General features: G+C 42.4%; 1 protein-coding gene across 2 annotated transcripts in view; it reads left to right on the top strand.

The window, feature by feature from the left end:
- Positions 1-9715: 9715 nt before the first annotated feature.
- Positions 9716-16659, top strand: part of ARHGAP29 (Rho GTPase activating protein 29) — a 54829-nt gene continuing 47885 nt past the window's right edge. For both annotated transcript variants that reach the window (XM_075038959.1, XM_075038960.1), the window contains exons 1-2: positions 9716-9854; positions 12711-13056. In XM_075038959.1, coding sequence (XP_074895060.1) covers positions 12795-13056 — 262 coding nt within the window. In that variant the 5' untranslated portion in view covers positions 9716-9854; positions 12711-12794. The remainder of the gene's footprint in view (positions 9855-12710; positions 13057-16659) is intronic.

Consider the following 16659-nt stretch of genomic DNA (forward strand, 5'->3'; position numbering starts at 1 on the left):
TCCAGCCCTTGCAACAGCATTCCCTGACAAGCCTTTTGATGTTTTTGTAGGTCACTGACATGCAGCTTTTACCTGCCAGCAGACTTCAAAGCCTGTAATGTTCGGCAGCCAAGCCTGTCTCATAGATTTTTTTCTATTGGTTGGAAGAAGTTACTGAAATTAGATGGCAAATGCTCCATCAGCACTGGAGTCACATTCCTACGCTAAAGATGACTGCCAGTATTGCTTTCTTGGCTGCTTCATGGCTAAGTCTTGAATTGGAGGCTGACTGTCTGAAGAGGATGGTCTCCAAAGCCGCAAGACAGTATCAGGGTGGCAAGGAAAGAACAAGCCCAGGTTTGTAGCCTGCCCTCGGTAAAGACCTCTGTTTCTAGGAGAATGGAATTTGCCTCTCTGTAGGCTTGTACCTACTCACACTGCTCTTCCAAGAGCCACTAACAGCAGCAACTGCCAAAGCAAAAGGACTCTATCTGCAGTCATCTTGATCTGACACGTGATCTAAGTCTCCTCGCAGAGTCATCCCATCATAAGCGGGGACCACCATCTTTCTGAACCATGGGGCAAGCTGGGATACTCACAGGGCATCCCCATGTGTTCCTACCAAGACAAGCTAATTCACAGGAGAAAGCTGAGGAGGGTCTCCAGTCAGAGTACATTCTGCCATAGCTGAGGCAACATCTGTGGCCTTTCCATCCACAAGATTTGCAAACTTATCAACTTTGATTTCTCATTCATGCTGTTATCAAACAGTTCCATACTGCTAAGGTGCCAAAGAACCAGTAAGAGCTTGGATGTAAACAAGTAGGGCTTGGGGTTTTTATTTAATACTGCAGTTTTCTATTTATATATAATTTGGGTGTCTCAGGGCTACAGATTTAGAAAATAATATTTGCTAAAACTAAACTTTTTAATAGCTGTCAGTAAGTGCAAGCCATTTACAGCTTTTTGTCAGAATAAAATTGTTAAAATACTGTGGTTTTCAGTGTAGTGATTTGTACTCTGTATTTTTATGCCATATATATAACCAAAAGTAACAGCGCTTTACACATTTCCTTTGTTGACTTTCAACAATAAATATCACATTGGATTATTTTACCTAGGAGAGATGACAGAAATAGATCAGTTCTATTAGCTTATCACTTTAACCCTTCTGTGATCAGTATCATATTTCAAAATATATACTGCTTTTTTAGAAACAGCAACTTTATTGTCTCAGTTTTAGATATATATGCATAAAATAATAATGGTCCTGATTTTGTACATATTATTCAGTAAGGAGTTTCTCAAAGAGCAGAAAATCTGGCTTCCATTGCACAAGAAAATGTTAAATAATAATAAATAACATATGTCATTTAAACCAAGGCCAAAGTCTATTCTCACATGTGTTGTTCGAATCTTCTGTTACCACAGCATCTGCTGTCTTGCAGCTAATCAGATTCATCATTACTATTTAAAGCAAAAACAGGAAACAAAACAAAACAGAGAAACCACTGTTGGTGGTGGATTAGCAACTTTTGGGACAGGTCCAGTGAGAGACTGATGGGCTGTAACACTTGGTGTCCCAGCCCATGGCCTGCAGGGAATCCTGTATTAGGCACCTACACTCCCTGTATTGTGAATAGGAAGATTTAGGAGCCTCATTATAGGACAGCTGAACAACCTGTGCCCTCAGCAAAGAGCCATTAAGGTCAGTAGGAAATCCCCTTCAGGAATTCAGGTGCTGCACCTAGGCTGTCAGAAGGTTCACAGCCGAGATCCACTCAGGAGTTGTCCCTTGGGACCAGGCATCTACAACTGTTTTATCAGAAACTGAATAGAGTTCACTACTTTTACTGAAGCCTTTGTACAGTAGTTCAGGGATTAGCATACTCAAAGATATTTAAGAGGTGTTTAGTAACTTTCTCACCCTTAAAGGACCTGTATCTTTTCTACTGGCATGTATTTATACCAGATCTGTTCACGCAGACAAGTCTCACAAGTGCATGACAGATGATTCTTTCCTCTGTTTGTAATTATATCACTTGATTGAAGATCCAATACTTTGAAAGAAAGGAAATACTAATGGGTAGAAAAGCTCATAGTGAATCCTCTCCCAGAAACTTTGTCTGAAGCTCATATTCATGATCAAGAGGCATTCATAATTATCATTGACAGAAGTGAGCAGATTTTTTTAGATGAGAAACACCACTGACAAATTATGTAAACTGTTACACAGTACTAGGATTAGACCTCTCTCCTGAGGCTCACCTTTATTGCTAGTCTAGTTACACGCTACCGAGTCCTCATCACAGTATCACCTCAGGAGATTGATCTGAATTCACTAACACTGAAAGAGATGGGCAATAGCACTGTACTTTCAAAACCTATGAACACATTGTAATCACTTTAGCAACTTCATTAAACAATATTATACCCTCTAGCATTTATACTCACCAATGATCAATAAAGTGGGATGTCATTTTAAAGACCTAAATTAATACAGGTGATTAAGACTACTGTATCACAAAGCAGACTGTAATACTTAATTTGGTAAGAAGATGTTAGAGAGAATTTGACTGAGATATTCAGGTTATGAAGTCCAGGATATAAACCACTGAATGAGTTCCTTGTACAAAAAAAATACTTCCTCAGGTCATGTGACCAGCATATGAAATTCAGTAAAACTTCAGAGCAGCCATACATTATAGCTGGATTATGTTTTACTAGCCTCGGTAATATTATGGTCAGATGCCACCTCTGTAGTTAGAAAGCAGAATAATCAGATCTACTTCAGCATAGAGCTTAATTATCTATGACCTATAGTAAGGGTAAAGTATACATCACTTTGTAATGATAAGAATGACCTGTATTTTCCAGTCCTTTTTAGTCCTGAAGTACCAAATACCGGCCATTAGTTATGCACAGGAGAATGCAGTTCATCACCTTTCCCTCCCCTATATCTGAGCAGTCCCCTAGCCGCAGTTCAGGTATAGTTACAACAGCACACATAGTCACTACGCTTCAAATTCACCATGATTAGCTCAATTGTCCTTACTAGCCAATATTGGCCATCTTCATTCTTTAACTACACCCATTAAACAAGGTTCACTTACACCCTTATGAGGATGCCTCTACTGAGAATAGCATATCTTGTTATAAGCGCAGTATAAGTCAGGGGGTTTGCCTATACAGTTACAAGCAGCTAGGAATAGTTTTGGTTTAACTCTTCTCTTTTTCTTCTTCTTTTGTTTTCCTCCTGGGGGGAGGGGGGGGGAACACACCAAAACAGAAAACGTACATCATTGTATCTGAAACAGATATATTGGCATAAAAACTGAATATGAAGCAGTTTCTTCCTGCACAAACTATAACAGCTGAGGTATCAATGGTGCTGATCTTTACCTGAGTCTCTCTTTTGTCTAGGCCCCACATAAAAATATGATCCCTGGCAACAGAACTGCATATGAAAGCCAAATATAGTCTCTGAGACTAGCACAGAACACTCTAAGTCACAATGAGAAAAACTATTCCAGCTTCACCTAAAGCAGGTTGTGAGGTTGCAGCTCCCTACCCCATCACAAACTATTACACTTAGGTTTGCAAGCATCCAGGCAAGCCATACTCGCTGTCTTGGCAAAATGATCCCAGCGAACTGCAAGACCTTTAACCATAGGGTTTCTTTTAACCTGGATCATTTTGTCAGGACTGGATTTGGACAATCATGCCACAACATCAGAGGCAGGAGAACGAAGGAAGAGGCAAAAGCATAGATCTGAAAGCAGAAATCACTTAATCACATGTAATGCATTTTGCTGCTTAAGGACCTTACTTGCTCTCCCAACCCGAGATAAGCTGTTCTCTCTGGCAAAGAAATATTTTTAACTTGCACTCCATTTTTCTCTAACAATAGGTATGGAACTATGGAGGATTAGGGGTTTAATTTGCTGTACTTGAATTGACTTCATGTTATGTTAGTAATTATGCAAATGGAGGGGCAAGGAAAAGTTTCTAGCTTTTTTTTTTTTTTTTTTTTATCTGATTTATCAAACACTTAAGCTATTAAAAACTGTCAAGAGCAAAAAAAGGAATTTTTGCTTTACAGATGAGAGCTGCAATGGCCAGCGCTTTCAGAACGATTTTGGCATGCTCCAGAGAAGCAAGAAAGAAACCCAGCGACAGCAGGAACCTGCACAGCACCCCACAGGCTTGGCATCCTGAGGACTTTCAGAAACAGGGTAACACTGTCTCTGTATCTTATAATCTACTTCCAACCTTTAATTCAAAATACAAAGCCAACAGAAGCTACATCGTAACCCCCTTCTCCTGCAAGGCAAATCCAGCACCAACAGCTTTGCTTAACCACCTCTCTCTCAGCCAGCAGGCAGTAACCCTGCTACCCAGAGCACATGAAACCAGCAGCCCAGCTGACAGCCTTTGGCAAGATACCACCTACAAGCAGTTCCCAGCCAAATGTCCTTGTTCCCTGTAGAAAGAGCCTGTTTCTCTACTAACCCTTAATTGTTGGGCTTTCTCTCCCTTAAATCCAGCTGGTACCGGTACAGCAGGTGGGACTAACTGAGCCAGGGTGGTTAGCTTCAGGCCTCCTGGATCCCAAAGCAGCAGGTCGCTGCGCCGTAATTACTGTTGGTTAATAGTGCATTTGGCAAGCTGTGAAGGTTCTGGAAGTTGTTTCCTTCATGCAGTCTTTCCTCTCATTCCTCACCACCCACTGTCCTCCTTGGCAATTGCTAGTTAAGGTGGAAGTTTTTTAAGAAACTGCTTGTTAAAAGTTAGGAAATGGGGTGCTGCCCATACCAGTGGCAATCCTTTTCCCTGGAGGATTAGCTAATGGAGTTGTTCTGTGTCTAGTTGCATTTCTCATATCATGCTTCCAGCCTTGCATCATTTTTGAGGAACAGTTTATGATGGTATGTAGCTCATCCTGAGCAGGGCAGGATGTTATATAAAAAAAGGAAAGACAAAGGAAAGAGTTTTAAATTAGATCAGCTGGTACAACCGAAAAGAGAAAGCCAACAAATTTGGGGGCATCAGGTGTGAGAACAACTGCTGTGCATTAGGCTAAATATCAGCTAGACCATCTGAGAGAAAAAACAGACAATAATTGTGAAATAGAGGAGAGATTAGTGGACAAGAGGACTATTAGCGGGGGGAGAGGTGATGAAGTGATTATCTCCTATAGAAAAGAGAGGGGCCTCTTCATCATGTTAAAAAGCATGCAGGGATTATCTTGGGGGTGAATTGTAATGAGCCATTAAACAAAACATACAGTTTTTAATACCTGCTAAAGCTATGAATTTCATTTCCCTTGCTCACTTTTGGAAGTGTTTTGTGGTACACCTTGAAGATCAGGACTGAGAAGAGAGAGATGGGTGATCCCTGGGTGAGAAGCATGTCTGCAGGAGATGGAGCGCTTCTGTCCTCTATCAGTTGGCTCTGCAGGTTCATTCCAGTGCATAGTGGCTGATGCAGTTTCACCCACATAGCTCCCCTAAGGGCATTTGGTGCACTGGCTGAAATGGGGGTTGTTCTAGGAAGTGAGTATGAACCTAGGTATCTTGATGGGTTCTCAGGTGGACAGGTGGCATTTGTTACAGCCAAAATGGAGATCACACAAGAGAAAAAAGAAATTCTTTTATAAACCGGCAGTAGATACAATGGGGAAGGGGGAACAATTTTTTTAGTTTTCTCAAACTTTATACAAATAATTTTCAGGTTTGAGTTCTAGTTGGTCTTCATTGACTATTCATTAAAACTTAAAATGTAGCTGTGGGCAAGGTTTTGTTTTACCAAAAATGTCACATTATTTCCTTTAACAGGAGCTGAGTCTTGAACTGTTTTCTGATACACAAATGACGTTGGCCTTTTGCAGGAGCCTGTGTGTAAGATTCTTGGAAATAAATGATTTATGGAAATACTTCTTGAGAGCAGAATTCTGCTTGCTGGAATGTAAGCAGAAAGTGGAAACTTCTACTAAGTTACTTCTCTAAGTAATTTGTTTAAAATTATTTATAGTGATGCTCAGTGTGTGGCTAGAATTGGGTTGCCTTCTCAGGTGTTGCTTCCCTTGCTGACTTGGCAGGTAACAACAGTAACAAATATCCAGTTCTGTACTGAATTCTCATTGCTCAGAGGAAGATATATACTCATAATTTATGTCTTCCAACTAGTCTAGAATATTTGGCAACTTCTGGAGATACACAGAATAGAGACAGTATTTTGAAACTGATTTCTTAACAAATGTTACTTTCCCAGTTCTAGTTACCTTAATGCTGCTACCTGGGAATGTTTCTTCTCATAACAGTGATTGGAAGCTGCTGTGTAGAGCAGCTTTCATCAGGCAGGCTTTTCCTTGGATTTCAGAGGGACTTTTGTGTGAGTAAAGTACTGTTCAACACTGAGAAGGGAGAAGCAGGTACTTGGAGTTTAGTCCAATGCCAAGATGGGGGGGGGGGGGGGGGGGGCGGTTGGTGGGGTTTTTTGGTTTTTTTTGTGAGAGAGATGTGCTATAGCTTTTATCTCACTGTGTACATATGCTCTGTCAGGAAAAAAAAACAAATTAAAAGAATCACGCAAGTGGCTTTTAATGAGTTAGAGATTTAAGTGGCTGTTCACAGGAAAATTCAGCGTTTTTAATGAAAACAAATTTGATTTTGGTGTCTCTTCTTGAAGAATACATTGCTGAGACACTGTACTATTTTTATTGCCCTGGTCTTCACTATTTGCCTAATAACTGATTGTTCATTGAACGAAATGATTGTTTGTTCCAAGCAAACTATGATAGTTGGATGAAGTGCTGAAAAAAGGTGACTAAACAGTTTTTCACCTGCTCAACTTCAGTTGCTTGCCTGACATCTGCATTAGTGATGCTGTCGGTTATACTTGGCTAAAAAGGGCCATTAGCCCCATAGACTAGCAAAGGATAACAAACACACAGCAGCTGTCAGACTTTTAATCCTTCTTCTATTTTATCTACTGCAGCAAAAGTTGCAAGCTGTGCTGTACACCTGGCCTTTTATGCAAGCCATATTTTCTTGAAGGTAGATCTTCTTATTTCCATTTCTCTTTCATATACTTTCCAAGACAATTTAGGAGGTAATCAACACTGTACAGTCTGGTATATGGTTGCAGCTGTTTTGTGCTAGTCTTGATTCGGGGGGAATGCAGAGGACTCTGTATTCAATTTGGCAGCCAAATGGAAAATGGGGAGGGGAGAAAAGCTCTGAACAGCTAAAATGAAAAAGGATAATTGTTTGTTGTTTTACTTTGAGGAAAACCCCAAACTTCACTTAATATTCACATAATGTGGCAGATGAGGGCTCAAATCCTTTTTTCAAAAGATGTTTGAAGCTAGGCCTCCCACAATGTAGAACACTTTTATGTTTTAAATCGAAAGTGCCTGAAACAAAATATTTCAAAACATAAAAATATGTAATCCTAGTATTTCTATTTTTTTGTCACTTTCAGTTTGACCTCTGGAACTGATTTTTTTTTTTTTTTTTTCCCAAATAAAAGGTATGTCTACTTCAGAAACAGTGAAAGGACTAGAGCTGGGTAGGTACTCGCAACACCTGAGTTTATTCTTCCTTGCATTTTCTAAAATGTGCCTAGGAATGCTGTAATTATGGCAAGATGAAGCCATTTCTGTCTTTAGAAAGAGTGTCTGTAAGGAAGAGAGAGAGTCTGCTGTAGCTATATGCTTTTCTTTCTAACAAAGGTTTGGCAGACCAAATAGTATCCATTGCTTTGTATTCTATCTATTGATAAGTATAGGTGGAATTTCTTGTTTATCTTTTTTATTGCTATTGGACACTTATCTAATGGTTTCAATGACTTTTCCCACAGTAAACCTTTAATGCTTTTTCTGATGATGTGATTGTTGATTTTACTATTTAACTCACATTCCCTACTGTAGTTCCTTGCTTTCACGTTAAATTAGTTTACAATTGTTTACTCTGGCCTGGTTTTGACATCTTCTGGATCAATCGCCTGAATGATCAAAATCTTTTTGAAGCTCAGGGCATTGTTTTCTTTGTTTGCTTTTCTCCATACTTAGAAGACTTGAAGAATTTATAACCATTTACTGGATTTTTAAATATACATAATATTTTATTTAGAATTTTTTTAAGGTAAAGAAAAGTTATTGAACAGTGCTTAATATAGACACTAGAGATAAGTAATATTACAACTTGTTTTGGTTTGGTTCCTTACCTTCAGGCTTTGTAAATTCTAATAGAAATGAAATAGAATTCTTCCAACAGAAGAAATTTTGGCATATATGGAGAGGAAGTATGGACCAAGGATAAGGTTGGTGCTCTGACACAAAATCCTGAATGGGTAGTGTGCTGGAGTGGCTGGGGAAGGAGACTGGAGCAAGAATGAGGAGGGAATTCCATGATGTAAAGCCTGAAACTGCTCAGGTTGAGGGACTGGGCTAAGAATTAGACGCTGAGGGCTTTGATATGTTATCAAAAGTATGTCCCATTCCAGAGCTTGGGCATCGGATCTAAGATTGCTGAATTTAAATGGCTTTTTATTAGTGAGGAATAAAGTGTTGGTTTGTAGTCCCTGCTACTAGATGGAAAAGCTACCGCTGCCATCAGTCACTGTGAGCTGACGTAACAAAAGTCTGTACAGAGGTCTGAAGGTCCTGATGCTGCTGGGAACTATATGAGTTTCTGTATGATGCTGCAAATTTCTGCTTTTCCAACTTCTTTTTCATCTTAACCAGAAAAATGTGCATATATGTACACGTGCAAATAAAGTCAGTGGCTAAATTATGCCAAAATTTGGGCTGTCTGGGCTGCTGAAACCACTCCCATCCTGGGGGTATAGTCTGACGTTGTTACATTTTGATTTTGTTACTGCTTTTATTTTCTCTAAGTAGCCAACAGACCGCATCCAGAAATAAAAGCGAGCTGAGTAGAGTAGAAAGGAAAAGTGTGTGTGTGCACGCACACATCTTACTCACTCGTAACGATACTGGAACCTGTACAATGAATGACATAACAAGATTCAGGAGTAGAAAGCGTGGGAGGTCGAGTACGAGAACTGCATTCTCTCCTTTGCCACAGTGTTTTTGTTTCTTGTTGGGCGAATCACTTAAAAGTAAATCCTGTTTGCTAAACACCACGAAGTCTGAATTTGGACTTTTCCTCGCTTCTGAAGCTTGTTTTGTGTACACCACTTACACCCGCGCAGCATGCTGGCTGGCTCGCTCTCCTCGCCCCGAGCCGTGCACGCACACACGCTAGACGCCCGGCAGTTCTGAGCTCCTTCCAGGAGGAGGTACGGGCCGTGCCTCGCACTGAAGCGGCAGCAGCGGCGGCGGCTCGGCGGGGAGGCTGCCGCGCGGTGCTCCTCGGCCGGCTGGCCGTCGGCGCAGCGACGACGATGCGGCGGGGGCGGGAGGGCGAATCCTCCCTTCCCGTGTCCCACCGGCCATTGTTCGGCTTATCGGCCCCATCTCGCCTCCCGGCTCCCCAGCGCCGGGTCGGGTCGGGTCGGGTCGGGTCGCGCCGCCCCACGCGGCCGCCCCGCGCCGCCCCGCTGGCCCCGGGCGAGCGGCCGCCCTCCCCCCGGGCCGCGCTGCGCGCCCGCGGGACCGGGGGGGGCGGGTCCCCGGGCACGGCCCCTGGGCGGGGCACGGGCAGAGCCCCGCCCTGCGGCGCGCCGCCGGCCAACGGCGGGCCGCGGGCGTCAGGGGGCGGCGCCGGGAGCGGCGGCGACCCCGGGGACGGCGGCTGCGGCGGCGGCGCGGGCTGCGCTGTGGGGAGGGCGCTCCATGGGCAGCGGGGCGGGAGTGCGAAGGGCCCGCGGCGGCCCGGCTGCTGCCTGCGCTCGGCCGCCGCTCTCCGGTAAGGGCCGTCCCCGGGGGAGGTGGGACGCGCTGCGGCGGGAGGGTGGGGGGCGTCGCCTGTCGCCGCCGGGAGGAGCCGCGGGTGCGGTGCGGCGCGGCGAGGCTGAGCGGCCGGGGCAGTGGGTGCGGCTGGAGGGGTCCCTCTTACGCTCCCGTCGGGCCCCCGCCGCGGGTCTCGCCCCTGCGCGCCCGCCCCCCCGCCGGGCGGTTCCCCAGAGCGGACCCCGGGCCCACCTCCGCCCTGCCCCGCACCTCGTGCGGTCTGCCGGAGGCGCCCCCGCGGCCTCTGCCCGCTACCTGCCGCGCCGCCGCCGCCCCCCGCGCCCTGCGGCCGGGCGGCTGAGGGGAAATCCCTGCCCGCGGAGGACGTGCGGTCTGGCGGCGGCGGCGGGCCGCCAGGAATGCGCGGCGGGGGCAGGGCGGCGCCACGACCCCCGCCCGGGGCACGGGGAGCGGCCCTGCCCTCGGCCGGGGGGCTGGCGGCGGCCGAGCGACGGGGCCCCTTCGGGAGCGTCTTACCTTTTTTTTTTTTCCCTGTATCCTTTCCTTTTTGTTTTTTTCCCCTCCCTCTCTACCCGGGAAATTGTGCTGGGAGAGCAAATTTCTGAAATATCTGGCGCTTTATGGAGGGGTGGGGGGTGTTTCCCCCTTTTTCCGTCGGGACTGGCAATGGCTTGCTTTTAACCAGACGAGTCTGGAGGCGTTTATAGAAAAGCTGGTGGACGCTTTTCGTTTTCAAAGCCGGAGTCTCCTGAAGAAATATGAAACGCTTCTCAGTAATGAAAGGCATGTGTTCTGTGAGGGAGACTTTTCCCCATCTGCCTTGTAATGCAGGAGGAGCAGACGTAAGGGCTAGTATTTGTGAGGAAAAGGTGACTGTTGCACTAAACTGTTCAGTTTTGGTTCTGCTGCTGCTTTACAGCAAAAATTTCACTCAAGTTTTCCCCGTTCAGAAACACTGTCATCACTCTTGCGATTTTCAGAGTGGTGTCATTATTGTACTACTTGTTGCTTGTCTGAATAAAAAAACCCCGCAACATATCTCTAAAATAACAGCTTTAAAAGTATGGACTCGCTACAGGAACAGGTCTAACACATCACACTACTTAAAGTTGACTCTGAAGCTGGCCAGACTTAAGAGTCATGTCTTTTAAATAATATGAAAATCTCTATCTCCATATGAATAGATATCATGCTTGCTAAAAGGAGAGAAGGTTATGTGGCTTTTTTTTTTTCTGTAATTGCAAGGCGGAATTGCAAAGTAGCTTTGTAGCCATGAGAATTATATGTGGGAACAGAAGAAACTGGCTTAAACATTATGTTTAATGTAAACCTCACTTCAATCTACTTGAGGTGTTTGGAATTGCTTAATTATCTGCATTATTTGTATAGTCTCATGTGTACACTTATAGGTACTGACTTTAAAAAGTAAACAGCAATTAGAGCAGTTAATTTGTGTTAAATTCTGAAGTTTTCTTCCCGTTCCTCCCAGTGCACACTCCCTGGAAGGCCTGCCAGATTAATTACCAAAACAACTGCTATGACCACATTTCCTCTGATATTTTTAAATTACAAAGAGAAATAAAGCAGAAATAATGGAAAAATAATTGAAGTGCGTTAGAATAACGCTTGTTGAAATACATAGTGGGAGTGTTCAAAATGTTAAAGGTGCTACTTCTTCAGTTGGACTAATCAAATACAAACATATGTGGGATAACCTGTTTCAACCTGCACTTTTATATTGTCATAACTTTTAATTTTAGTGAAAATAGTTTAATTTGAGTTTTTGCTGCAGTTATGTCTGCAACCCACGTTAACTTTTTAGCTGTCCTGTTCCAATTTGGTGGTTTTTTTCCTTGCAGTGTTTACCATATAGTGTAAACATTGAGAATTTCTCCTGGTGTTGAGAGAATAATAGCAGGCATTGTGCGAGTTGCTGGAACCATACCTGACTCTGCCACCTGGAGTTTACCGCTCTGAAATGAATCGCTTAACCTGACATGGGGAAACTTGCAGTGGCGTTCTGGTTTTCCTAAACAAAAGGAATGCAAGTAGTTGCTTACTTATACCAATATAATCTCCCCCAAATTTGTGCATTTTTATGGTGGAACTTTTAAGATGTACTAAAGCAGAGTAACACTCTTCAGGATAACTGCATTGAGATTTGCAGATAAACTTTGATTCTAAAATGCTTTTAAATCTCTTCACTTTTCTATGCCTTTCCTTTGATTGCCTTTCATATTAAAAGATAGCAGGCTGAAAAGCCCACATAACTTCTTTCAGGATGCTTTCTTTTCTGAGACAGACTGTGATAGGCCCCAGTTTCTTGCTTGGCACAATCTACACAAAGAAAAGTCATCCTATCAGATCAAGGCTGTCTGTTATCTTAAGAGACAGGATGCTGAACACAGCTTGGTGGTTGATGCAAGCAGGGATGTTGCTCATGGTCTATATCATGCCAAGTGTTTTTTGCAATTGGATTCAGTTGTAGTAACATTTCGTGGTAAAGAACAGGTCTCAGGGTAAATATAAAGAACTTGATTCTTAAGGTTTGGGCAATAAATATTCAGGGAAGAAACTTTTCTCATGAAATAAGCATGCATCGTAATTAGCTTTTGAAATAATTTCTGCATACCGTTGATTTTTGTGCAACACTATCTGCTGTATAAATTAAAATAACTTCAAACAGTCAAAAACCTTTATAATACTTCAGTTAAGCATTGTGATGTGAAGCAGTATCATCTTGAAAGAAGTTTTGGATCTTGTCAGTACAAAAGTATTGCTTCACATATATTTCTACACTAATCAGCATTTTTCCTTCTCCTCCATCTCCTTCCCCCTCCCAATTTTTAAGGGTTTCATCGTTGGCTTGTCAAATGGACATTAAGCGACGCTGAGTGTTAACTGCGAGAGCTCTATAAGCACAGCGGCTGCTGGGATGTTGCGACAGAACGGTGGAAGTAACAAGCGTGGTTTGGGATTAGCCCGACTGTCTACCTCCAACTTCTTCACCATCTCTAATTCAGGAAATTGGGGAATGGGGCGCAGCACCAAGAGCAGCTCTCTGAGCAGCATTAGCTCCAACTCTGACTGCTATGATAATCCTGTTGTGGATCCAGAATATATCATGCAACTGGTGAATGATGTCAGAAAATTTGCAGATGTGCTACTCTATTTGAAGGAAGCCATTCTTTCAGAAGGTGTGTCAGTTGTTCTTTATTCTTAGTTCTTAGATTTTCTGAAACTCTCACAACTCCGTTCATATGTTCTTAACTAGTCTTTACTGTGGTTATTTCCCCTTACCCTTTACCTTCCCCCTTTATCCTCCCTTCCTCCCCCCTCTCCCCTCCCCCAGCGTGATGATTACGGGAAATGGTGGTTGTTAGTTTGGGTTCTGTATTTCCTCATCAGAACACTGTGCAATCTGTTTCATAATCATAACAAGGGAAAATAGGCTTTTAGCAGGCTGTCTAGGCTGATGCTAAAAGTTAGTGAGACCATCAACTGATTAGTTTTTAGCCATATGAATGTTTTTTGTAATTCCAAAGAATTCTGTTAATATTTCGGTGATGTTTCAGTTTTCTAGGCTGTTTTGGTTTGGGTTTTGAAAGACTTATGCACTAGTAGTTTGAGTTTTAAGGTAGAATGTAACTCTGCACTTTTTTCCTCTACAAGATAAGTATTTACCATCTTCTGCCAGCAGGTGGAAACTGCAAATTTTCTTGCTTATGAGGAGCGTACATTATTGTGTGTTACTATTCCTTTAGGGAAATGGTATTAGTCTATTTTTGGTCATCAGCAGGAAAGCTTTTATCGAACTTCTACAGAAACGTTACCAGGTTAATAGCTGAAATGACATCCAGAGCAGTTTTGTATAAGATGTCCTGAGTGCTGAGCATTTGCAGTCACTTCTGTTTCAAGTGAGTCTGCACACAGCTGAAATAGCTCTGCCAAAAGGTGCGAACAAATCTTAATAGAGCAAAAATTTGAGACTAGTGATCACTTCATGTCCACAGTGTTTTTGCTGAGTACACAGGATGAACAGAGTTATTTGTGAGGTGGGGTGTTTGGCGTCTACTGACACTGAAACGGGCATCCTGTAGGAAGGGACTATCAAAATACTGAAGTGTTCCAGTTGCCACGCAGCAGCTGTTAGTTAATGTTCAGTTTAAAATTTTGTACTCAAGATCCAAAAAAACTAACACAGAAGACAGGAGTTGTCTTCTTGTTTTATACTACATTGTGGAATTAATTTGTGAAAACAGTGTTGTCCATTTACAGGATTGTTAATTTATAAAGGAGAGATGTTTCTTTTCCACAGTTGAGAGTGGTCTTTTTGACCTCCATCCCAAAAATTCATTATATGAGTTCTGTAATACTGGGCTTGCTTACTGCTGTCTGGAGACAACCTGGAAGCTGCATAGTTTGGATTGCATTTCTCCATCTTATTTATCTTTGGAAATGTTTACAGTTGTCTGTCCAAAAATTAATAAAAACTTACTAAGGTGATGGAACAGACTTCTTACACATAAAATTCTGGCTCATAATGCTTGCAGCTTACCACCATCCTGTGATTAGTTACATGAATTATTCCAAGGTGAAATCAATTGCAGGGATGGGAAATTATTTTCTTCCTTTTTGGACAGCATTAATCTATTGACTTGATGTAGATTTTGTTGAATAGTAAAGCTTTGCTCTAGAGTTTATGAAATAAGAACTAAAAATAAATTCTGCTACTAGCTACAGGAAAAAAATATTTTGAAGTGTGTATGTTGCATCCATCTTCAAGCAGTTCAGAAGTGGCAAATGCAAGTGGTGCGACAGGGTTGCATCAGTGAGCTCTTGTATTTGCCTGGTAAGTGTTCCTAGAGCCTGCTGTAGGTCTTTCAGCTTCTAACCGCTATTCCTTTAGTTAGCTTCTACATCTACTGTTAGTTGTAGTATTGCCACTTCGGCAGCTTGTCTAAAAACTCCTTTCTATACACGGTAACTTTGCTCTTGACCACGTGGCTCCCTGTTTGCCAGGGCTGGCAACCGCTGGGGTCTGCATCAGTAGGTAGGCTGATTCCAGTAGGGGAGTGCCTTGAATATTGTACCAACTAGTGGTTGTGTTCCAAGGCAGCTCAGATAACACGAGCAGGGAAGAGCCTAGCCACTTATTCACCCATGGTTCACTTAACATTCTCCTGATGTAGTGATACTATCTTGGATGAAAAATCTAAGCTGTTTTGGATTATAACATGTATTCATGTCTAAACTAGATCATAAGTGCCTTTGGATTATACACTTGTGCTGTGTTTTGTAGGGTACCAATGGAAGTTGATATGTAACATGAGTAAGTTGAGATTTCTTTTAAGGGGAGAAGGTTATGTAACAGAAATCTGTAGATTTCAAGGCTATTTCTCTTTGCATTACTTATGCTAATATAATTTAATTTCTTACAGTAGTCTCATTGTCATAAGGCTGAATAAATTTTGGATATTACTTTTCAACAAAGGTAAACCCAGCATTGTAACTTACTTTGCGTGTTTTCAGACACTCACCCAATAATGTTTGTTGTATAAACCAAATCTAAAAAACTTGGAATCTCCTTGCTGGCACCAAGTAGAAAACTTGTTTCTTAATGGTACTTCACATAAAAAAAACCCAAAACACCTCCACCCCACTGTCCCCAAAAAAACCCCACCCCAAACCCACAAACAAAAAACCCTCTGAATGTAACTGTAGACTTGAAAAGTTTGTCAGCTGTTTGGACATGAGGGAGCTGCAGCTGCCTCTTGTGTTGAGTGAAACACCATGTGTTCCACACACTTCAGTTCTTGCTGTCTTTTAAATTGCCATTTGAATCTAGGCATTGTACTCACTGGATGTAATGATCTGTTATTAGCGATCCAACTTGAGGCATAAGATTGAGATACTTTACCAATGTCTTCATTAAAGAGGAGGTCTGGGCATTTTTTGAACCTAGGTCAATGAATCCAGTCCTGTTTCACAGGAAACTTTTTATTTCATTTTAGTTGATGACAGGCTGAACCTGTAGTGGTTGATCTGCACAAACAGTTAATGCATCAGTCTCTTGGTCCAGTCTTCAGCTAAATTTCCAGATGAGCGAGATTGTGTCATATGGCAGATATTAGTAAGGATAGTTATATTGTCACCAAGTCTTTTGTGTTTGAACTGAAAGGTCTTCTTCATTTGTAGCACTCCTACTTTATGAGGTCAGAGATAATTGAAATATATTGAGGAGAGTCAAAATAAGTCAATCTTCTTTCCTTTCTGATAAGAAGAAAATGAAAACGGTTCCTCAGAAATCCCTGCCTGGAAGGCCAAACTTGAGAGTATATGTTGAATTAATACCTAGAACACTCAGATCATTACGTGCAATCTGTGCTATTCTTAAGACTGTTTATTTGTGTTTTCAGTTGTATTGATGGCATTCTGTATTCTTGATGTACCCCAGATTTAATTCTTTTTTCAGTTTTAATGTACATCCTAAGTACAAACTGTTAAGACATAGTGGGCTTGAAAGCTCGTGAGTTTTCTCTTTGAGTTTTGAGTTCCAGTAGTAACTTTCCAGCTATGGGCTAAGAGTGTGAGAACCTAATTGTTGCTTTCAACTTGCACCCCTCTCTGAAAAGGTAGGACATACAGTGAAGTACAGTCTAAAGGCTGGAGCTGTCTGTGATCTTCAGAGGTAGTGGCACTCAAGAAGAGAAGTAACTTTCCATGGTAGAGAATGTTTTAGGAACTGAGAATTTGTTTGCTTCCCACAGAGACCTGCTGAGGGTTTAACAACCTGACCA

The sequence above is a fragment of the Buteo buteo genome, chromosome 10, assembly GCF_964188355.1.
Source record: "Buteo buteo chromosome 10, bButBut1.hap1.1, whole genome shotgun sequence".
Taxonomy (NCBI): domain Eukaryota; kingdom Metazoa; phylum Chordata; class Aves; order Accipitriformes; family Accipitridae; genus Buteo; species Buteo buteo.